The 24,953-nt window shown below is 43.5% G+C and overlaps 1 protein-coding gene across 6 annotated transcripts in view; it reads left to right on the top strand.

Annotated features, from left to right (window-relative positions):
- The first annotated feature begins 2,347 nt into the window (after positions 1–2,347).
- Positions 2,348–24,953, top strand: part of LOC106583925 (clathrin coat assembly protein AP180) — a 65,094-nt gene continuing 42,488 nt past the window's right edge. Inside the window, exons 1-2 of one of the 6 annotated variants that reach the window (XM_082963531.1) lie at positions 2,348–2,727; positions 3,185–3,414. In XM_082963531.1, coding sequence (XP_082819657.1) covers positions 3,285–3,414 — 130 coding nt within the window. In that variant the 5' untranslated portion in view covers positions 2,348–2,727; positions 3,185–3,284. Of the gene's footprint in view, positions 2,758–3,184; positions 3,415–24,953 lie in introns of all 6 variants that reach the window. The other 5 variants (XM_082963533.1, XM_082963528.1, XM_082963530.1 and 2 more) reach the window with 5 other exon arrangements.

Raw genomic sequence — 24,953 nt, forward strand, 5'->3', positions numbered from 1 at the left:
TAATCTGGAGTACATCCTGGCGGCGAGGAGACTGAACCCTCGCCAGGCAAGGTGGGCCATGTTTTTCACCCCTTTTGTGTTCACCCTTTCTTACAGACCAGGTTCCCAGAACGTGAAGGCAGACACACTGTCCCGGCTGTATAACACAGGGGAGCGGCCCATGGATCCCACCCCATACTCCCGGCCTCCTGCCTGGTGGCGCCGGTAGTGTGGGAGCTGGTCGCGGACATTGAGCAGGCGTTGCGTGCAGAGCCCGCTCCACTCCAGTGTCCCGCTGGGCATCTGTATGTTCCGTCTGCTGTCCGTGACCGGTTGATCTATTGGGCCCACACGTCACCCTCCTCTGGTCATCCAGGCATTGGTCGGCTGGTGCGCTGTCTAAATGGGAAGTACTGGTGGCCCACTTTGGTTAAGGATGTGAGGGTTTATGATTCCTCCTGCTCGGTGTGTGCCCAGTGTAAGGCTCCTAGGCACCTGCCCAGAGGTAAACTACACCCCTTACCCATTCCGCAACGGCCATGGTCGCACCTGTCGATCGATTTCCTGACTGATCTTCCTACATCACAGGGAAACACTACGATCCTGGTTGTTGTTGATCGTTTCTCTAAGTCCTGCCGTCTCCTTCCTCTGCCCGGTCTCCCTACAGACTGCTTGGGAGCAATTTCCAAACACCTGAAGGTACTATGTTCATCTGTACAAACAATAGTACGCAAGTATAAACACCATGGGACCACGCAGCCGTCATACCGCTCAGGAAGAAGATGCGTTATGTCTCCTAGAGATAAATGTACTTTGGTGCGAAAAGTGCAAATCAATCCCAGAACAACAGCAAAGGACATTGTGAAGATGCTGGAGGAAACAGGTACAAAAGTATCTATATCCACAGTAAAACGAGTCCTATATTGACATAACCTGAAAGGCCGCTCAGAAAGGAAGATGCCAATGCTCCAAAACCGTCATAAAAAAAGCCAGACTACGTTTTGCAACTGCACATGGGGACAAAGATCGTACTTTTTGGAGAAATGTCCTCTGGTCTGATGAAACAAAAATTGAACTGTTTGGCCATAATGACCATCGTTATGTTTGGAGGAAAAAGGGGGACGCTTGCAAGCCGAAGAACACCATCCCAACTGTGAAGCACGGGGGTGGCAGCATCATGTTGGGGTGCTTTGCTGCAGGAGGGACTGGTGCACTTCACAAAATAGATGGCATTATGAGGATGGAAAATTAGGTGGATATATTGAAGCAACATCTCAAGACATCAGTCAGGAAATTTAAGCTTGGTCGCAAATGGGTCTTCCAAATGGACAATGACCCCATGCATACTTCCAAAGTTGTGGCAAAATGTCTTAAGGACAACAAAGTCAAGGTATTGGAGTTGCCATCACAAAGCCCTGACCTCAATCCTATAGAAAATTTGTGGGCAGAACTGAAAAAGTGTGTGTGAGCAAGGAGGCCTACAAACCTGACTCAGTTACACCAGCTCTGTCAGGAGGAATGGGCCAAAATTCACCCAACTTATTGTGGGAAGCTTGTGGAAGGCTACCCGAAGCGTTTGAGCCAAGTTAAACAATTTAAAGGCAATGCTATCAAATACTAATTGAGTGTATGTAAACTTCTGACCCACTGGAAATGTGATGAAAGAAATCAAAGCTGAAATAAATCATTCTCTCTACTATTATTCTAACATTTCACATTCTTAAAATAAAGTGTTAATCCTAACTGATTTAAAACAGGGAATTTTTACAAGGATTAAATGTCAGGAATTGTGAAAAACGGAGTTTAAATGTATTTGGCTAAGGTGTATGTAAACTTCCCGACTTAAACTGTATATATAATGACGAGATCGTCTTGTCTCCACCCTAACAACGGTAGTCCTCCCAAAGGCCTGAAGGCAGGTGGTCTGCTTATTGTGGACAGATTTTCACGGGAGTAAACCCTCTCTCTTCGTCTCTTCATCTTTAGTGGAAAGCAATTGAGGACAGCGCCATGATGCTGAAATGTTTCGAGGCCCATAGACTGGGCAGCACATGTGGATAGCGCAATGGTGCTGAAATGGTTGTTATATAAATAACTGAAGGTTTCTCTATCATCACCAATAGTTGCGCAAACATATCATTGTGAACAAACCATTCTTGTCAGGGAATCCAGAGGAAAAGACAGACTTCCAACGGGGATTAGTTATGAAAGCATAGTAAGCAGCGTAACACAATACAGTTGAGTCAGGGAGCTTTCCACATCCTTCTCCAGGACTGGCCAGATCAGCGTTTGGTTACTCGTGCGTATCTGCCTATCAGTTACATCGTTGGCTTCTGTGGTCCCCTTTAACCCTTTAAGAACTAGTCTCGCCATGGGGATGCTGCCCGCTGCTTATAGGGATGCTGCTACTAGCCTACTGGGTTCTTAAATGACGTGTCATCTGAATCAGACGAGGGGGAGGAGTGAGATAATAAATAAAGAAACAAACAAGGCAAGTCCACCGAAACGCCACCATCCACCTCCTCTGTTTCAAGCATCGTCGGCGGTGAACGGCGGGATCACTGGGGGGAAAGAACGCCACTATTATTTAATGGCCCATAAATTGAGAGGCAAAAGAGTTGGCTGAAAAACGGGGGTCCTTGGCGAGGATTATAGTCCTTCGCAGGAAGAGAGAGGACGCCTTGTCGGTCGAGCATCATCCACAGCGAACCATCATTGTATAAGGAGGCAACCATCCAAACCGTTACAGTAAGGACTTTAGAATAGAATAGCCTACAGGTAATTGAACGGATGTTTCATTGTAAAACATGCATTACTAATGTAGAATTATACAAATCAAACATTGCAAAAAACAAATACCCGTTTGTAGACAATTACAACGAGAAGGTATCATAGAAAATAAATCGACCTCATCTCTCCCTTTGCCTTGTTGTATTGCATATTCAGGATAAAAAATTACACCTCTGATAGCATATAGACCAATCTTATTTATCAAATCGAGTTCATATAGCATGGGCCAGGCCTAAGTAAGGTATAGGCTATCGGTAAATTGGACTCGAGAGGAAAGCACGACGCAACCGTATTTGCCATTATCCATGTCAAGCATCCTTTTCAACTTGTCGTTTAATTCCCGATCTCAGAAATGTCCCTACAACATTTCCCCATATCTAGTCTGAGAGTATTTTTCCTCTATCCACCTCCCCAGTGGATTTTTAGGGGCAGCCTGGAATACGACGACTGGTTGTGCTTTGGGGGGGGACCATTTTTGACGTTTGATTCGTAAGGTTGGACGCCACGGAGAGAAGATGTCGGGGCAGACGCTGACGGACCGCATTGCCGCGGCGCAATACAGCTTGACGGGATCGGAGGTTGCACGAGCTGTCTGCAAAGCCACCACTCATGAGCAGACAGCACCCAAGAAAAAACACCTGGAATGTAAGCATGGCCTCTCCTCCCATCTCTACACACACCTTACAAGTACTGGTTCCCTGCCTGCCGTGTGTGTGTGTGTGTGTGGTGTGTGTGTGTGTTCCTGTGGAAGTTCCCATGGTATACCTGTCAGTGGAGGCTGCTAAGGGGAGGACAGCTCATAACGGAGCAAATGGAATGGCATCAAACTATGTGTTTCATGTATTTGATACTAGTCTACCCATTTTGCTCCAGCCATTACCACGAGTCTGTCCTCCCCAATTAAAGTGCCACCAACCTCCTGTGATACCTATACCCATATTATAATATTATTAAATCAATTATAATGGTTCCCCATCTTTATTTGCTTGTGTGAAATACAGTTTTTCATTATGTAGACCTAAAAGAGTTGTATTTTACTAAATGTCTGAAATCCCCAATATACACTGAGTATACCAAACATCAGGAACACCTTGTTGCACCCCAAACCTTTTGCCCTCAGAACAGCTTCAATTTGTCAGGGCGTGGACTCTACAAGGTGTTGAAAGCATTCCACAGGGATGCTGGCCCATGTTGACTCCAATGCTTCCCACAGTTGTGTCAAGTTGGCTGGATGTCCTTTGGGTGGTGGACCATTCTTGATACACACAGGAAACTGTTGAGGGTGAAAAATCCAGCAGCGTTGCAGTTCTTGACACAAACCGGTGAGCATGGCACTGGTGCGCCCTGTTCAAAGGCACTTAAATATTTTGTCTTGCCCATTCATCCTCTCAATGGCACACATACACGATCCATGTCTCAATTGTCTCAAGGCTTCAAATTCATTCTATAACCGGTCTCCTTCCCTTCATCTACACTGATTGAATTGGATTTAACAAGTGACATCAATAAGGGATCATATAGCTTTCACCTGGATTCACCTGGTCAGTCTATGTCATGGAACAAGCAGGTATTCTTAATGTTTTGTATACTAAATGTATACCCCTGTATGTGATTATGTGTAAGCATTTAAAAGATCATACACTCCTACTGTACCTGAGAGAATCTTTGTCAGGGGTTCCCAGGCACCAGATCAATTTAATCCAAAGGCCTCTGATTTGCATCAGGCCTACATTATCACTGATGGCAGATGGCTTATTTGCCTCGCTTTCTCCATACAGAACCATTAGTGATCAGTCTGTGGCAATTAGGCCAAGGGAGTCTGCTTGCCTGGATGATAGCCCAATACTCTGCCAGCTAGGTAACCTAAGGCTATAGTTTCTCATCAATATGAAAACCAAGAGTGACCTGGGCAATACATAACTCAAAACTCCACTAGGAAAAATCTATCCACCCAATCCATCCTTCTTGAGTCTGGGAGTAAAGCATATTTATGTACTCCCCTTAATCATGGGATTGGGCGATTGGAAAGTCCACCCTCGGCCAATGATGCGTCAGCAATCTTTTGACATCTCGGAAAGTGCCGACTCAGTCTCCTCTGCTCTTCATAGCCAGTTGCTCTCGTTTAGTGCTTTGAGTGTATGTGATGTTGCCCACTGACTAGCTCTAAGGGACAATGTTCTCCACTGAATACACAACAGGTTCACACACATATATATGCACGCACACACACACACACACACACACACACAAAATAGTACATATGGTAAATTGTCTCATAATTAGATCAAACAATGCTGTAGATATTACGAGTCTAATACAAATGCAATATAATCACGTATATTCACTTTTTGGTGGGAGGGTAGGGGAGGGAAAGGGGGAGGTTTATATGAGTTGCGATCTGGGAGGGCTCTTGGGAACTGTAGTTTATATTTTATTTATACATACTGTATTCTATTCTGTATTCTATACTTTTTATTTACTTTAAAATGGGATTGTACTCATTATTACATTTGCAACAAAGTATTTTCCAGATGTTTAATGGTTAAGCTAACTGTGCTTTCTTGGAATTTACAGGGCATAAGAGGAGAAAAAAAAGCATACTATTTGTTTTGATATTATGAATAGGAAAGGAGTAGATATTGCCATGCTCCAGGAAACTCATATAAGGAAGGATGATATAAGCAAAATAGAAAACAACAACTTCAAGGCGGCTGCCTTTTCTTCTGTTAATAATAAAAAGTGGTAATTGTTGTGTTTCGCCGTAATCTCAAGTTTCAATGATCAAGAAGGGAGGATTGCCTATGTGAAATAAATGTTTTCTGGCAAATGTACTGTACCAGTCAAAAGTTTGGATACACCTACTCATTCAAGGGTTTTTCTAAATTTTTACTATTTTCTACATTGTAGAATAATTGCCTTGATGAGAGCTTTGCACACTCTTGGCATTCTCTCAACCAGCTTCATGAGGTAGTCACCTGGAATTGCTTGCTTGCCCCGGTCTGCTAACTGCTAGCTTGCCTGCCCCGGTCTGCTAACTGCTAGCCCCGGTCTGCCAACTGCTTGCTTGCTAACCCGGTCTGCTAACTGCTAGCTTGCCATCCCCGGTCTGCTAACTGTTAGCATCGGCCTGCTAACTGTCTGAATCGCCTTGTCCCCAGTCAGCCCAACCACTCACTGGACCCATATGTTCACTTGGCTACGCATGCCTCTCTCTAATATCAATATGCCTCATCCATTACTGTCCTGGTTAGTGATTACTGTCTTATTTCACTGTAGAGCCTCTAGCCCTGCTCAATATGCCTTAACCAACCATGTTGTTCCACCTCCTACATATTTGACATCACCTGGTTTAAACGTCTCTAGAGACTATATCTCTCTCATTACTCAATGCCTAGGTTTACCTCCAATGTATTCACATCCTACCTTACCTTTGTCTGTACACTATTCCTTGAATCTATGCTATCGTGCCCAGAAACCTGCTCCTTTTACTCTCTGTTCCGAACATGCTAGACGGCCAGTTCGTATAGCCTTTAGCCATACCCTTATCCTACTTCTCCTCTGTTCCTCTGGTGATGTGGAGGTTAATCCAGGTCCTGCAGTGCCTAGCTCCACTCCCACTCCCCAGGTGCTCTCATTTGTTGACTTCTGTAACCGTAAAAGCCTTGGTTTCATGCATGTTAACATTAGAAGCCTACTCCCTAAGTTTGTTTTACTCACTGCTTTAGCACACTCTGCCAACCCGGATGACTTAGCCGTGTCTGAATCCTGGCTTAGGAAAACCACCAAAAACCCTGAAATCTCCATCGCTAACTATAACATTTTCCACCAAGATAGAACTGCCAAAGGGCGTGGTGTTGCAATATACTACAAAGATAGCCTGCAGAGTTCTGTATTACTATCCAAGTCTGTACCCAAACAATTCAAGCTTCTACTTCAAAAAATTCACCTTTCCAGAAACAAGTCTCTCACTGTTGCCGCTTGCTATAGACCTCCCTCTGCCCCCAGCTGTGCCCTCGATACCATATGTGAATTGATTGCCCCCCCATCTATCTTCTGAGCTCGTGCTACTAGGTGACCTAAACTGGGACATGCTTAACACCCCGGCCATCCTACAATCTAAGCTTGATGCCCTCAATCTCACACAAATTATCAATGAACTGTCATAGAATAAGTCGTACTCATCCTTAAAAATGTCGTACTGGAGAGAAGAGGACCAAAACGCAGCAGGTATGTGCAGGCTCATCTTGACTTTTATTAACTATCAAAAATGAACACCCAAAATAACAAAGAACTCACGAGAATGAACGAACAACCAACAGTCTGGCAAAGCATAGGCTCAACACAGAACAATTCCCCACAACCCCAAAGACAAAACACACACACCTATATAGGACTTCCAATCAAAGGCAACTATACACACCTGCCTTCAATTGGAAGTCCCAATCATCAACCCAACATTTAACAAACAAACCCCCTGCCACATCCTGACCTAGACTAAGCAATACGCCCTCTGCTGGTCAGGACGTGACAGTACCCCCCCCCCCCCCCCTCAAGGTGCAGACTCCAGGATGCACCTAAAAAAGAAAAACAAGAAAATCCCCAATACCCCAACAAAAACCCAACAAACAATAACCCCTAAACCATAAGGGAGGGAAGGTGGCTGCCGTCAACGACGGCACTGTGCTACACCCTCCCTCCCCAACCCACCTATCCTGGAGGTGGCTCAGGTGCAGGCCGTTCCAGGCAGTCGGGCCACTCTGGCAGCACGGGACAGTCTGGGCAGTCTGGCAGCTCGGGACAGTCTGGGCAGTCTGGCCACTCCGGCAGTTCAGGGCAGTCTGGCCACTCCGGCAGTTCAGGGCAGTCTGGCCACGCCGGCAGTTCAGGGCAGTCTGGCCACGCCGGCAGTTCAGGGCAGTCTGGCCACGCCGGCAGTTCAGGGCAGTCTGGCCACGCCGGCAGTTCAGGGCAGTCTGGCCACGCCGGCAGTTCAGCGCAGTCTGGCCACTCCGGCAGTTCAGCGCAGTCTGGCCACTCCGGCAGTTCAGCGCAGTCTGACCTCTCTGGCGACTGTTGACTGGCGGGCAGCTCTGACGACTGTTGACTGGCGGGCAGCTCTGATGACGACTGTTGACTGGCGGGCAGCTCTGATGACGACTGTTGACTGGCGGGCAGCTCCGATGACGACTGTTGACTGGCGGGCAGCTCCGATGACGACTGTTGACTGGCGGGCAGCTCTGATGACGACTGTTGACTGGCGGGCAGCTCTGATGACGACTGTTGACTGGCGGGCAGCTCTGATGACGACTGTTGACTGGCGGGCAGCTCTGATGACGACTGTTGACTGGCGGGCAGCTCTGATGACGACTGTTGACTGGCGGGCAGCTCTTGCCCCGTCAAACAGCCCTTGTGCCCCCCCCTAAAAAATTATTGGGGGTGCCTCTCGGTCTCCCTTACCTCGCCAGTCTTCTTCCGCTGCTTGGTCCTTTGTTGGTGGGGAATTCTGTCATAAAATAAGTCGTACTCATCCTTAAAAATGTCGTACTGGAGAGAAGAGGACCAAAACGCAGCAGGTATGGGCAGGCTCATCTTGATGTTTATTTATTTTCAAAATAACAAACCACGAGAATGAACGAACAACCAACAGTCTGGCAAAGCATAGGCTCAACACAGAACAATTCCCCACAACCCCAAAGACAAACACACACACCTATATAGGACTTCCAATCAAAGGCAACTATACACACCTGCCTTCAATTGGAAGTCCCAATCATCAACCCAACATTTAACAAACACAAACCCCCTGCCACATCCTGACCTAGACTAAGCAATACGCCCTCTGCTGGTCAGGACGTGACATGAACCTACCAGGTACAACCCCAAATCCGTAAACACGGGCACCCTCATAGATGTCATCCTAACTAACTCGCCCTCCAAATACACCTCTGCTGTTTTCAATCAAGATCTCAGCGATCACTGCCTTATAGCCTGCATCCGTAATGGGTCTGCGACCAAACGACCACCCCTCATCACTGTCAAACGCTCCCTAAAACACTTCTGCGAGCAGGCCTTTCTAATCGACCTGGCCGGGGTATCCTGGAATGACATTGATCTCATCCCGTCAGTAGATGATGCCTGGCTATTCTTTAAAAGTGCCTTCCTCACCATCTTAAATAAGCATGCCCCACTCAAAAAAAATGTTGAACTAGGAATAGATATAGTCCTTGGTTCACTCCAGACCTGTCTGCCCCTTGACCAGCACAAAAACATCCTGTGGCGTTCTGCATTAGCATCGAATAGCCCCCGTGATATGCAACTTTTCAGGGAAGTTAGGAACAAATATACACAGGCAGTTAGAAAAGCTAAGGATAGCTTTTTCAAACAGAAATTTGCATCCTGTAGTACTAACTCAAAAAAGTTCTGGGACACTGTAAAGTCCATGGAGAATAAGAGCACCTCCTCCCAGCTGCTCACTGCACTGAGGCTAGGAAACACTGTTACCATCGATAAATCCACTATAATTGCGAATTTCAATAAGCATTTCTCTACGGCTGGCCATGCTTTCCACCTGGCTACCCCTACCCCGGTCAACTGCCCGGCACCCTCCACAGCAACCCGCCAACCCGCCATTTCTCCTTCACCCAAATCCAGATAGATGATGTTCTGAAAGAGCTGCAAAATCTGGACCCATACAAATCAGCCGGGCTAGACAATCTGGACAATCTTTCTAAAATTATCTGCCGAAATTGTTGCAACCCCTATTACTAGCCTGTTCAACCTCTCTTTCGTATCGTCTGAGATTCCCAAAGATTGGAAAGCTGCCGCGGTCATCCCCCTCTTCAAAGGGGGTGACACTCTAGACCCAAACTGCTACAGACCTATATCTATCCTACCCTGTCTTTCTAAGGTCTTCGAAAGCCAAGTTAACAAACAGATTACCGACCATTTCGAATCCCACCGTACCTTCTCTGCTATGCAATCTGGTTTCAGAGCTGGTCATGGGTGCACCTCAACCACGCTCAAGGTCCTAAACGACATCATAACCGCCATTGATAAGAGACATTACTGTGCAGCCATATTCATCAACCTGGCCAAGGCTTTCGACTCTTGTCAATCACCACATTCTTATTGGCAGACTCGACAGCCTTGGTTTCTCAAATGATTGCCTCGCTTGGTTTACCAACTACTTCTCTGATAGATTTCAGTGTGTCAAATTGGAGGGCCTGTTGTCTGGACCTCTGGCAGTCTCTATAGGTGTGCCACAGGGTTCAATTCTCGGGCCGACTCTCTTCTCTGTATACATCAATGATGTTGCTCTTCCTGCTGGTGATTCTCTGATCCACCTCTACGCAGACGACACCATTCTGTATATACTTCTGGCCCCTCTTTGGACACTGTGTTAACTAACCTCCAGATGAGCTTCAATACCATACATCTCTCCATCCGTGTCCTCCAACTGCTCTTAAATGCAAGTAAAACTAAATGCATGCTATTCAATCGATCACTGCCCGCACCTGCTCGCTCGTCCAGCATCACTACTCTGGACGGCTCTGACTTAGAATACGTGGACAACTACAAATACCTGGGTGTCTGGTTAGACTGTAAACTCTCCTTCCAGACTCACATTAAGCATCTCTAATCCAAAATTAAATCTAGAATCGGCTTCCTATATCGCAACAAAGCATCCTTCACTCATGCTGCCAAACACACCCTGTAAAACTGACCATCCTACCGATCCTCGACTTCGGTGATGTCATCTACAAAATAGCCTCCAACACTCTACTCAACAACTGGATGCAGTCTATCACAGTGCCATCCGTTTTGTCACCAAAGCCCCATACACTACCCACCATTGCGACCTGTACGCTCTCATTGGTTGGCCCTCGCTTCATACTCATCACCAAACCCACTGGCTACAGGTTATCTACAAGTCTCTGCTAGGTAAAGCCCTGCCTTATCTTAGCTCACTGGTCACCATAGCAGCACCCTCTCGTGGCACGCTCTCCAGCATGTATATCTCACTGGTCACCCCCAAAGCCAATTCCTCCTTTGGTCGTCTTTCCTTCCAGTTCTTTGCTGCCAATGACTGGAACGAACTGCAAAAATCTCTGAAGCTGGAGACTCATATCTCCCTCACTAGCTTTAAGCATCAGCTGTCAAAGCAGCTCACAGATCACTGCACCTGTACATAGCCCATCTGTAAACAGCCCATCTATCTACCTACCTCACCCCCATACTGTATTTATATATTTATTTATCTTGCTCCTTTGCACCCCAGTATCTCTACTTGCACATTCATCTTCTGCACATCTGCCATTCCAGTGTTTAATTGCTATATTGTCATTACTTCGCCACCATGGCCTACTTATTGCCATGGCCTACTTATTGCCTTAACTTACCTCATTTGCACTCACTGTATATAGACTTTTTGTTTTCTTTTGTTCTACTGTATTATTGACTGTATGTTTTGTTTATTCCATGTGTAACTCTGTGTTGTTGTATGTGTCGAATTGCTATGCTTTACCTTGGCCAGGTCGCAGTTGCAAATGATAACTTGTTCTCAACTAGCCTACCTGGTTAAAGAAAGGTAAACAAAATAAAATAATATATTTTAATTAACAGGTGTGCCTTGTTAAAAGTTAATTTGTGGAATTTCTTTCCTTTTTAATGCGTTTGAGCCAATCAGTTGTGTTGTGACAAGGTAGGGGTGGTATACAGAAGATAGCACTATTTGGTAAAAGACCAAGTCCATGTTATGGCAAGGACAGCTCAAATAAGTTAAGGGAAATTACAGTCCATCATTACTTTAAGACATGAAGGTCAGTCAATCCGGAAAATGTAAAGAACTTTGAATGTTTCTTCAAGTGCAGTCGCAAAAACTATCAAGCGCTATGATGAAACTGGCTCTCATGAGGACCTCCACAAGAAAAGGAAGACCCAGAGTTACCTCTGCTGCAGAGGATAAGTTCATTAGAGTTAACTGCACCTCAGATTGCAGCCCAAATAAATGCTTCACAGAGTTCAAGTAACAGACATATCTCAACATCAACTGTTCAGAAGAGATTGCGTGAACCAGGCCTTCATGGTCGAATTGCTGCAAAGAAAGCACTACTAAAGGACACTAATAAGAAAAAGTGACTTGCTTGGGCCAAGAAACACGAGCAATTGACATTTGACCGGTGGAAATCTGTCCTTTAGTCTGATGAGTCCAAATTTGAGATTTTTGGTTCCAACTGCCGTGTCTTTGTGTCTTTGTGAGACACAGAGTAGGTGAACGGATGAAGTCCACATGTATGGGGGAGGAGGTGTGATGGTGTGGGGGTGCTTTGCTGGTGACACTGTCAGTGATTTATTTAGAATTCAAGGCACAATTCACCAGCATGGCTACCACAGCATTCTGCAGCGATTCACCATCCCATCTTTTTATCATTTGTTTTTCAATAGGACAATGACCCAACACACCTCCAGGCTGTGTAAGGGCTATTTGACCAAGAAGGAGAGTGATGAAGTGTTGCATCAGATGACCTGGCCTCCACAATCACCCGACCTCATGTCACGACTTCCGCCGAAGTCGTTCCCTCTCCTTGTTCGGGCGGCGTTCGGGGCTCGGCGTCACTGGCCTTCTAGCCATCGCTGATCCACTTTTCATTTTCCATTTGTTTTGTCTTTGTTTTACACACCTGGTTTCAATTCCCCAATTACATGTTCATTATTTAACCCTCTGTTTTACCCATGGTTTTTGTGCGTGATTGTTTTATGTATGTTCGGTCCGTTATTGTGGGCTCGGTATTACGACATGTTATTGGAATATTTGAGTAAAGTTACTTGTGTTACTCATCTCTGCTGTCCTGTGCCTGACTCCTCTGCACAAGCTACACACAGACCACTACACCTCAACCCAATTGAGATGGTTTGGGATGAGTTGGACCACAGAGTGAAGGAAAAGCAGCCAACAAGTGCTCAGCATACGTGGGAACTCCTTCAAGACTTTTGGAAAAGCATTCCTCATGAAGCTGGTTGAGAGAATGCCAAGAGTATGCAAAGCTGTCATCAAGGCAAAGGGTGGCTACTTTGAAGAATCTAAAATATATTTAGAGTTGTTTAACCTCTATGGGCTAGGTGGGACGCTTGCGTCCCACCTACTCAACAGCCAGTGTAATCCCGTGGCGCGATATTCAAATACCTCAAAAATGCAAAAACTTATTTTACACCATTTTAAAGACAAGACTCTCGTTAATCTAACCACACTGTCCAATTTCAAAAAGGCTTTACAACGAAAGCAAAACATTAGATTATGTCAGCAGAGTACCCAGCCAGAAATAATCAGACACCCATTTTTCAAGCTAGCATATAATGTCACATAAACCCAAACCACAGCACTAACCTTTGATGATCTTCATCAGATGACAACCCTAGGACATTATGTTATACAATACATGCATGTTTTGTTCAATCAAGTTCATATTTATATCAAAAAACAGCTTTTTACATTAGCATGTGACTAGCATGTGACTAGCATTCCGACCGAACACTGCCGGTGAATTTACTAAATTACTCACGATAAACGTTCACAAAAAACATAACAATTATTTTAAGAATTATAGATACAGAACTCCTCTATGCACTCGATATGTCCGATTTTAAAATAGCTTTTCGGTGAAAGCACATTTTGCAATATTCTGAGTAGATAGCCCGGCATCACAGGGCTAGCTATTTAGACACCCAGCAAGTTTAGCACTCACCAAAGTCAGATTTACTATAAGAAAAATGTTATTACCTTTGCTGTTCTTCGTCAGAATGCACTCCCAGGACTTCTACTTCAATAACAAATGTTGGTTTGGTCCCAAATAATCCATTGTTATATCGATATAGCGGCGTTTTGTTCGTGCGTTCAAGACACTATCCAAAAGGGTAAATAAGGGTGACGAGCATGGCGCATTTCGTGACAAAAAAATTCTAAATATTCCATTACCGTACTTCGAAGCATGTCAACCGCTGTTTAAAATCAATTTTTATTCAATTTTTCTCGTAAAAAAGCGATAATATTCCGACCGGGAAATCGTTTTTTATTACAAAGAGAGTGAAAGTAAAAGCATGCTATCCCCTCATGCACGAGCCTCAGTCTAATGGCCCTCTGATAGAGCACTTGCCAAACGCGCTAATGTGTTTCAGCCTGGGGATGGAATTACATCGTTCAGCTTTTTCCCGCCTTCTGAGAGCCCATGGGAGCCGTAGGAAGTGTCACGTCATGCCAGAGATCCCCTGTATTTGTTAGAGATGATCAAGGAGGGCAAGAAATGATCAGACAGGCCACTTCCTGTAAGGAATCTTCTCAGGTTTTGGCCTGCCAAATGAGTTCTGTTATACTCACAGACACCATTCAAACAGTTTTAGAAACTTTAGGGTGTTTTCTATCCAAAGCCAATAATTATATGCATATTCTAGTTACTGGGCAGGAGTAGTAACCAGATTAAATCGGGTACGTTTTTTATCCGGCCGTGCAAATACTGCCCCCTAGCCCCAACAGGTTAACACTTTTTTGGTTACTACATGATTCCATATGTGTTATTTCATAGTTTTGATGTCTTCACTATTATTCTTCAATGTAGAAAATCGTAAAAATAAAGAAAACCCCTTGAATGAGTAGGTGTGTCCAAACTTTTGGCTGGTACTGTATATATTTTTGCTTCTGCATATGCCCCCAATACTTACGTTTTTTTGTTTCTCTACACATAATACTTGCTGGAATATCTGATTTCCATGTGGTCTTAGGTGGTGACATGAATACAACCGTAAACCCAACAATGGATACATCTAACAAATCAGCTACTGCACCACTAGCCACTATAGCGTAGCAAAATATGGTTTCTGATTTTTCACTAGTAGATAAACAATATGGAGAGTGCAAAATCCACAACTGAAAGAATATACTTTTTATTCAGCTAGGCACAGATCATTTTCAAGGATAGATTGATTACATATTACTTTCATCACAGTCACTGCATCTTGTACAAAAGGTGGAAATTGTGCATACTGTATGTCTATGTCTGATCATCACGCAAACTTATGCAAACTATAACCAATGCTCCAAATCATGCCACAAGTAATCTCACTCTCTTAAAAAATGTGGATTTCTGTAATCAATTAATGTCTGATTTACATGAATTTATCCTCCTCATCAAAGAGTCTGTGAATGACAATGGAAGGGTTCATTAGAAACAATACAATAGCATTTGCTTCTGGTTTGAACAAGTCTCAACAGTCTCACTTTATCCTTACTAACTTGTCAACAGCAGAACAGTTTTTCCGCCCGAGAAGGAGAGATGATTATTAATCATCAAATCTGAGTTAAATTCCTTACCCAGATTAAGAGCAGAATTTCTAATTCACAGAGCCAGACAAACTGATCATGTGGACGGTAATAGACCTAGCTTCCTCTTAGCTAGTAAATGACGCAATAATGATAGTCTTGCTGACATTGTTTCCATTCAGTCTGACGTGTGTTCTCTTGCATGATTCACCATCAATCAATTTACATAGAAAAAATTGATATGAAAAAAATATACAGTTCTGAAGTACAAAAGCAAGAGACCCTTTTTCGAGGGCTTGAATTTACCGCACCTCTCCTCCGATGATACACACTCTAAATGCACCTACAGTATAATGCTCAATGAACTGCACGATGCATTGAAAGACATGAACTGAGGCAAATCCCCTGGATGGGATAGCATCCCACCGGAATTCTATTTAACCTTTTGTTCTGAACTTGGCTCGATATTATTAGAAATGGTACAAACATCTATTCAAATGGGCTTTTCAATAGTGATGTTAATACTGCAATTATCTCTCTGTTACATAAAAAAAGGTAAAGATGCAACTCTCTATCCAAGTCATAGGCCTCTCTCCCTTATTAACAGTGACATGAAATTGTATGCAAAGGTTCTAGCCAAACGTCTTGAAACAATTTACCCAACCTAGTTAATCCTGATCAAACAGGTTTTGTCAAACATAGACTGGCTTTAGACAATCTGAGAGGTCTCCTATGTATAATGCACATTGATCCTAATATACCATCCCCCTGTGCAGTCATGCGAATTGATGTGGAGAAGGCATTTGACCGTCTATGGTATTCTGTGAAAAGAATGGTATTTGGCTAAATATTTATGAATATGTATCGTAACCACTTTGCAATATTCTTGATGGGCAATCAATGCTCCTCACAGTTCGCCATCACATGGGAAACTCGTCAAGGCTGTCCAGCGTTCAGTCTCCTATTTGCCCTATCACTGGAGCCTTTAGCTAAAAAAAATATGTCAATCCCCAGATATAGGGCAAATATCAGTTGAGGACACGGACCACCAAATCTCATTATAAGCAGATGACATACATTCGGAAAGTATTCAGAACCCTTGACATTTTGTTACATTACAGCCTTATTCTAAAATGGATTAAATTGTATTTTTTTCCTATGTAAATAAGGTATTTCTGTTTTTATTTATAATACATTTGTAAAAAATTCTAACAACTTGTTTTCGCTTTGTCATTATGGGGTATTGTGTGTAGATTGTTGAATACTTTTATTTATTAAATCCATTTTAGAATAAGGCTGTAATGTAACAAAATGTGGAAAAAGGGAAATTGTCTGAATATTTCCGAATGCACTGTATTATTGTACCTTGACAATGTATCACAATCCCTCCCTAATGTATTAAGTATATTCAGACAATTCAGCAGTATATGAAGTTATAAGATTAACCTCACTAAATCATCTCTGCTTCCACTTAACAAAGCAATTGTGACCCATTTTAAATACCTGGGCATTGACATTTTTCCTTCTCTATATAAAATTGTTTAGAAGAACTACAAACAAGTCCCAGCTGCAATTACAGAAGATATCATCAGATGGTTTAATCTAAGATTAACTTTATCAGGTCGAATTTCAAAATCTTCCTTTGCCCATGTCATTAGGGTACTGGGAAAATATTAAAAGTTCAATCTTGAATTTTATATGGAAAGGGAAATGTCCCAGAATTAAAATGACTACACTCCAACAATCCAAAGGTTTTGGGGATCTAGGATTACCCAACTTCAAGTAATATGCTTTGTCTCCAGTGCGCCGCCCACTTAAGAAAAGGTTTGATCAAGATAAACGTCTTCCTTGGTTGGAAATTGAGGGAAATATAGTGTCACCATTTACATTGAGAGATACACTATTCTCTTCCTTATCTCCTAAGTTTTGCTGTACTCAGAACCAATCATCTCCCACACAGTACAGACCTGGCAACAAATTGGGAAGTGCAATGGCATACCCAAACACCACTATTTAGAAATAACTCCCTACCTTTGGGAGGGAAACCTGTTATTTTTAAACAACGGTCTGAACAAACAATTCATAGACATAATGAATGATGAAGGTTTATTATCCTTTCATGAACTAAAAAAATATGTATAATTTTGTGTAATTTTTTTTAGTTTTTACATTTGCAGTTAAGAACCGCTATGCGCACTTATGAACCCCATTCCATCCACTCACTGAGTTTTGGAACCTACATGCACATGATGTGGGACTGCCCCAATTAAAAACCTTTTAGTCGCAGGTTGCCAGGTCTGTTATGAGCATAGTTGGTGCTGCCATTCCCCATCTGCCATTCCCCATCTCCCCAGTATTTTATTGTTGACACGTCATTGACTTTCACAGTACCCCAGAAACGAGAATGGTTGTCTGGACTGACTGCGGCAAGAAGAATGTTAGTGACCAGACACAAGTCTTCACATAACCTCAGCATAACGCAATGGCTGCAAAACTTCCTTGACGTTCTTTCCCTAGAGCTCTCCAATGCCAAGGAAACAACATTAGTTACATTCAATAGAGTAGTTGAAAATGTAGAATTGTTTGAATTTATCAATTGTATTTTGAATGTCGGTATAGAGTATCGATGCATGCGGGCTGATTCTATTCATGTGTGCCTTGGTCCCACAATTTGTTTTCAAACATAAGATGAGTTACCCATTATGTTTTGTTTTATGCATAGATATGTCCCCAACATGAGCTCATGGGGGGAGAGAGGGAGGTGGGGAGGGGGAGTGAGGAGGGAGGGGGAAATAGGAATGGGTGGCACCTACTAAGAGGGGTGGGGGAGATGGGACAGACAAGACAAATAATATATATATTTTTTCAATTGTTTTTCATTTTTTTAAATATGTACTTGTTTTATATTATTGCAGGTCTGTGATTTGAACCCCTCACAAGATCTAACAACATTATGAATTTAATAACTTTCGCATCCAGCAGATTTTCCACTCAGACTTCCATAATTGAGAGAAAAAAAGGAAGTAGACAAGAAGTAGGATTTTTATAGAACAACATTAGTTCTTCTCAAATGAATGGGGAATGTTCTTTTAACTCTTTTATTTCAACTCTTGAGCAAAATGGGAATCCTACTGTTTTATTGTTTATTTATAACTAGTTGTGATGCCGTCCTTCCAAGTCTTGTTCATTAAGGCTTCCCCGTCGGCTAGAGGAGGACTGGAAATTGATATTCATTCAGAATATGTTCTTGGCTGATTGATGTACACCAAAGCACACTTAATGTTAAGGCCTTTCCCAATCCTATGTGTTATCTTGTGATGGACTCGTTTGTCTGGATGTAGAGTGGTGCCATTTAAAAAGCTGAAAGGTCTCTCAGGTCTTTTTCATTTGAAGACTCTGTGCACTGGTATGTTTCCATGGTGATTTTGTGAGTGTGATATCGTCAAGCACCAGGCCTGTGAGCTTTCCATGCTGACCCATAAGAGAGAGAGAGAGAGGGAGAGAGGCTCTCTCTCCCTACCCTCCTTACCCCAACCCTATTCATTCTCTCCCAGTAGAGAGTTAAATGATGCAGTGCTAGTAGTGTGCTGCAGTGAGGAGAGAGAGAGAGAGCCTCCAACCTCTCTCAGGTGTCCAACCCTCACTGGACAAGGGCTTTCACTAGACATAATACAGTAGTAGTGTAATAGGACACCAGTGTAGTAGCTGAACTAGGTCACCTGGGTCGTGTTCAGTAGGGTACTCCGTAGCAAAACATTTTCTAATGGAAAGCAACATTTTGCATTTAAAATCTCCCTATTTCAAAACGTTTTCTCTCTTGAGAACATGACTCTGAACAGAAATGGGTCTTCCTCCTGCCAGACAACACAGTAGACTGTAATGGTCCGTCTGTCAGGATTCCTCAGAGCACACCTTCACACCTAGAAGATGGTGTAGACGTCCTTGTAACCAGCTTCACACCACAGCTCACATTGAAAGCCTTGAAAAGAGTGAGATGTCAGGTTAGCTATCATCTTAGCAGGGGATTGGAGAAACACCTGTGTGAAAGATCCATGTGTTACTTATTTTAGAACTGTGATCATTACAGCTGAACAGCAAGGAGGTGCTTTAACATCTTTCAACACTTGATGGTGGCTCGACAGGGCCTGCTTGTGTCTTCAGTGCAGGCTCCAGCAATCTTAGAGCTGTTACACTGCTTGTGCGAATGCCAAGTACGTTCTCCTGCCAAGTTCTCATTGTGTGGAAGGAGCTAGAGAACACAACTGTATGGGGACGCTATGGATTAAGAAGCCCAGCTGTGTGTGTCTATGCCACTCATGGCTGTAATGAACACATTGGGAGACAGAGTGCTGGTTTCAAGCGCAGGGCGCAGCAGGTGTTTATTTGTAATGGACCACAGGAGGAGGCAGGTAGCTGGGTCCAGGGACAGGCAGAAGGTCATATACAGGGGGTCCAAAAAGGCAACAGTACTGGCAGGGAAAAGGCTAGTAATGTCGTCCGGGAGATCAGGCAATAGGTTGATAACAGGAAATCCGATAGGCTAAAGTACAGGCAGGGAATAGGCAAAAGGCGTCGTTAGTGAGGCAGGCCAAAACTATCATACACGGGAGGATTCAATTACGGGAAAAACAGAGCTCCGAATAGAAGTGTGTCACAAAACAAACAATACCTCACAATGATGAACTTCAAAGGTTAAGGCCCTAGTAAGAGGATGAGAAGGACAGCCTTAACCTGAGCCCAGAGGGAGGTAGTGCACTGGCAGGATTTGTATTACTGTCAAATTAGATGGTTCAGAAGGAGGAGACCTCCCACCCTGCTGCTCAGAAGAACCACCATCTTTATCCAATGCGGTTGAAACAATATGGCTCCCATCCTCTTGCCCTGCCACAACAGCTGTATGAGGAGTGTACATGAGTCAAGAGCAGGGCTGTAGACACACACGCACGCACACACACCAACATACACAACACACACACGCAGTCAATATTCATGATTATATCTTCTATCATGACATACCGACAGGCATTTGTAGCAGAATACCCATCTGTGTGTGTGTGTGTGTGTGTGTGTGTGTGTGTGTGTGTGTGTGTGTGTGTGTGTGTGTGTGTGTGTGTGTGTGTGTGTGTGTGTGTGTGTGTGTGTGTGTGTGTGTATATATGATGTTAATTATCACCAGCACTGTTAATTATCACCTGCACTGCCTAAATCTAAATCAACAGTCATTCCAATTAACAGGTTTTATGTAGTAGTAGGGGTTGGATGGCACAGCGGAGGAGGTGAGAGGTGGCAGCACATATGTAACCCACCACCTATGATTCAATCCTATGTAGCAAAATTTGAAATTGTGTTTTTTTACATTGGATAAAATTAGAGAGTCAGGAATAGAAAATAGTATATCATACATTGCAGTTGAGGAACAATAGGAAATGTATTCTGCTTTGAAAGTTAATAAACTTGTAATGCCATTATTGAGAAAATGGACCTTAAATGTTTTGGTACACCTACTGGAGAGCTCTTCTTTGTCTACAACCATTCAGCATTGTTCACACCTGTCACGGTTGTCGTTGGTTAAGGAGGACCAAAATGCCGCAGGTATATATATGTATGCTCATCTTGACTTTTAATAAATTCCAAAATGAACACCAAAATAACAAACAAAGAGAACGAACGATCAACAAACAGTCTGGCAAGGCACAAGGCTAAACTCAGAACAATCTCCCACAAACACACCCAACTAATATAGGACTTCCAATCAAAGGCAACACCACACAGCTGCCTTCAATTGGAAGTCCACCCCAATTAACTCAACATAGAAACAGACTACCTAGACTAAACATAGAATACATGAATCTCAAACAGTGCCCAAAAAACCCAGGAATACTAAATCAAATGCCCTTACTACAAAAACACCACCACATAAAACAAATACCCTCTGCCACGTCCTGACCAAACTACAATAACAATTAACCCTTATACTGGCCAGGACATGACAACACCATCTTAAACCTTAGCCCCACCCATCTCTTTAAGGATTCGCATGTGAGGCCATGTGCTAAACAGAGTGAGTAAGGTAGTGTAGTAAACAACCAAGTATTTCAAGACTAAAAGTAGTAGCAAAAAGTAGTAGTACAAATACACTTTATCTAGTCCTTGGCCAATATCCTAATCTAACTTTGGTGCAGGTCATGTTGTTCTTCACATTACCATCTCTGGTAAACACACACTATATCAAATAACATCTAAGTTCATTTGTCACATGCAGAGGATGCAAAAGATGTAAACGGTACAGTGAAATGGTTAATTGTATAGTGGAGTCTTTTGTTTAGACATGTAGCTAGCTAGCTAAACAATGAACCATAATCCCATGCACCATGAATGAATCTGCAGGTAGCTAAAGCTAATGAACTACCTAACCAATTAGGCCATAACTAGCAATGCAAATGGCTTTCTGAGATATGATTAATATTACTACACAGATCATACACATAACGTTAGCTAGTTAACTAGCTAACAGTACGCTTTAACTTGCAATGAAAACGATAATATCTGAAAATGTAGCTAGACTCTTACCCGTATACATGGATGAGTGCTTCCCCCTCTCTGCCATGGTTGCCTTTAGTTTGAAGATGCTATCCAGAGACATGTTTTATACAACAGCCTTCTGTGTTATCTGTTCGACTCCCTCTGCATTTGCAATCATCTCTCTGCTTCCACCGGGCATTCCACTGATTTCGGTCAACTTCTTCTGTGACAGCAACACCGTTGATCACCGTTTCTTCCCCATCACTGTCATCAGAAGACTCTACAATGTTTGGTTCAATTAAAATGTTTTTACCTAAATCAGGGATTTCCTCATCGTCTGATTCATTTTCAGAGTCAGAGAGAGTCAGCATGGCACGATCATCCTCCAAAAAGTAGTCCATTATAACCTAAAAACTGTATTAGTCTTCTGAGCTAAAGACTGTGCTAGCCCGCTGAGCTTCAATAGTTTACGGACGCTTGTGTTTCCTGTTTATTCACCCTGGAGCCTCACCGCTTTGCATTTTACATTTTACATTTTAGTCATTTAGCAGACGCTCTTATCCAGAGCAACTTACATTGCATACATTTCATACATTTTTTTCTTCCGTACTTTGCTCCCAGGGGCACTGCTACAAGCACCCAGGAGGGAACCCGGGGCAGGGCAGCCCCATGGGGATGGAGAAAGGGGAGGGGGAGGGAGAGAGAGAGCACAGAAATTGACGTGACTGATTTAGACCCATCGGGAGTGAAGGGAGGGCATGTAGTAAGTGGGAGTAGGCAGAGTGTCGGATGGTTAGGGAGAGAGAGTAGGCTGAGTTTAGGGTGCTTAGCAGTAAGGGTAGGCTGAATGTAGGGTGCTTAGGAAGAGGGTGGTTGAGTGTAGAATGCTAAAGGGGTGGGGGTAGGATGAATGTAGGGTGCTTAGGGAGAGGTGGTAGCCTGAATGTATGGTCCCTATGGTGCTTAGGGAGTGAGGGTAGTAGGGTAAGTGTTGGATAGTAAGATGTACAGAATGAGATAATGTACGTGATTCACAGTGGTACACACAAGGGATTAAAATCAGAGTGCTCTGGAAGTGACAGTGACACATTTATTCCTCAAATGTGTGTCTCTCAATGTCCCTCTCCTCTCGTTGCCTGCTCTGGATTTTGCTGGTTCTCTCTTGGCTGATATGCTTGCAATCGGCTGGCCAGCGGGGGTTCTACTCAGGGAAGAGGCCTATAAATAACATGGGCCTTTCATGGTCCATTCATGTGCAGTGGAACATGATCTTACTGTGCATGCCTCCATCAGATACTAGACCACTCCCAGAAACAGGACATTTGACATGCTTTGGTTTAATGGTTTGGTTTTCTGGTGTATCTGACACCAATCAATATGGACATACTGAAGAGAGGCCATGGCATATATTGAAATCATTATTTTTCAAATCTGTTTGTATTGTCCATTTGATTGCATTTTATACATTTGCTGATACACTTTGTTATGCACTGTATGTGAAATGGGGTAGATTGGGACATGAAAAATCAGGTAAACTTGTGTTTCTGTGTAGTCTGGCACTACTATGCTATGTCTATTACTGTTGCAGTGAAAATATACCTGTAACATGTTCTGCAAAGGTATTTTACTGCAACCTTGATGCCAGGCAAAACTATGAGAGATTTCTAGTTGCCAAGGAAACAGTCTTGGCTCATGCCCATTTGTACTCTAAACCCGTTGATAAAAAAGGATTAATTTCCTCATTTCCATTTCCTGTGTGAGTGAGTGTGCACATGCATGTGTGCCTATGTGTGTGTGTGCCCGTGCATGTGCTTATGTGTGTGACTTTGTGTGTCCCTTTTGTGTCCCGTGGCACCAGTATCACTTTCAGCTATTGATGAATGAAATGGGCCTGTTCGATTCAGTTTGGACGTATGGCAGGGTGTTGTGGTGTGGTTTTCACTGGCATGATGTCAACGACATGATATCGGTCAATAGTTCACACACACACGCAGGTGTGCGCACGCACGCACACACACACACACACACACACACACACACACACACACACACACACACACACACACACACATACATACATGGCTCTACAGTAAAAGCTGTGTCAATGAGAGCTCATTGGATCAGTAGCGGGCGCCATGTCTGTGTTTAGCCTTCGTCTGAACCCGTGCTTAGAGTAAGCAACCTCAATGTAAGTTCCAGTCACACTGTGACACTACACCTGCTTCAAAGATGAATAAGTGATGAAAGCACAACGTGAGCAGCAGTATGGCAGTGTGACGATGATGATACTGTCACCGTGTGGGGTTGGATGCTCTCTGTCTGGTCATGCATACTAACAGGAGAGTGTGTGTGATTGCGATTTCCCAGTCCACGCCGTGGCTAATTGACTGACGTACTGAGCCCCGGTGTAAGCCATGGATGCATTTGAGGTAGAGTAGTAGTATCTTTGACGCTGACAGGTTTCCCTGCCTACTCCTCCCCCTTCCTGCCTTTGTTTCCAGTACAACAAGAGGATGAGATTATGTCAGACCCATGATGTTCCTCTTCTGCTCGCTCTGCTGCACGATGACGCCTCAGGTGGTGGAGCTTTATAAATAGAGCAGAGGAGCTATGTGTAGTATGTGTACTGTGTTTGTGTATGTTTAGTAGTAGAGTTGCATTTCCCTACGCTTGTGTGATGAACAACCTTGCCTAAATCAATCCTGAAAACACATACGTTTTTAGCTCAGTGGGCTAACACTGTCTTTCTGTGCGCTAGTCAGTTAGTTACACATGTCTGTGCGTGTGTGTATGTCTGTGTGTGTGCGAGGTACATACTAACTGAACTATATGCATGTATTTGAGTATGTGTTGTCCCTCTGCTGCATTATGATGGTGCCATTGAGTCGTGTCTGGTGCAGTGGGGAGGTGGGGATGTGACTGTTACAGTAATCACTGCCAAGGCTGCTGCTATTACTGCCTCCACTTTCCTAACTGGCACTGCAACTACTGCAGCCACCGCTCTTTCTCTATGGCTCCCTACTGATAACATACTGCTCTGGTTGCTTCTTCCAAGGCTTATAATCCCATTTCTGGCTTTTTATGATATTATCTCAAGAGCTCAGTGCCCACCCAGTGAATAGATTATGTTTTAAATGTTAGGCAATGAAATGATTTCCAAAAAAATACTATCACACGATACAAGTTTTCACTAACGACCTTGTCACATTGACTGTTCCTCCTCATTTCAATATGACTAGGCTATTTCAACTAGGCAATTATACTGGATCCATGACAGGAATCTTTAGAATCCCTCCTCCTTCACGTGTTGGCTCCAGTAGTGTCACAGGGTGGGGATTCACCCTGTCTGTCT

The sequence above is a fragment of the Salmo salar genome, chromosome 02 (genome assembly GCF_965601325.2).
Source record: "Salmo salar chromosome 02, fSalSal1, whole genome shotgun sequence".
NCBI lineage: Eukaryota > Metazoa > Chordata > Actinopteri > Salmoniformes > Salmonidae > Salmo > Salmo salar.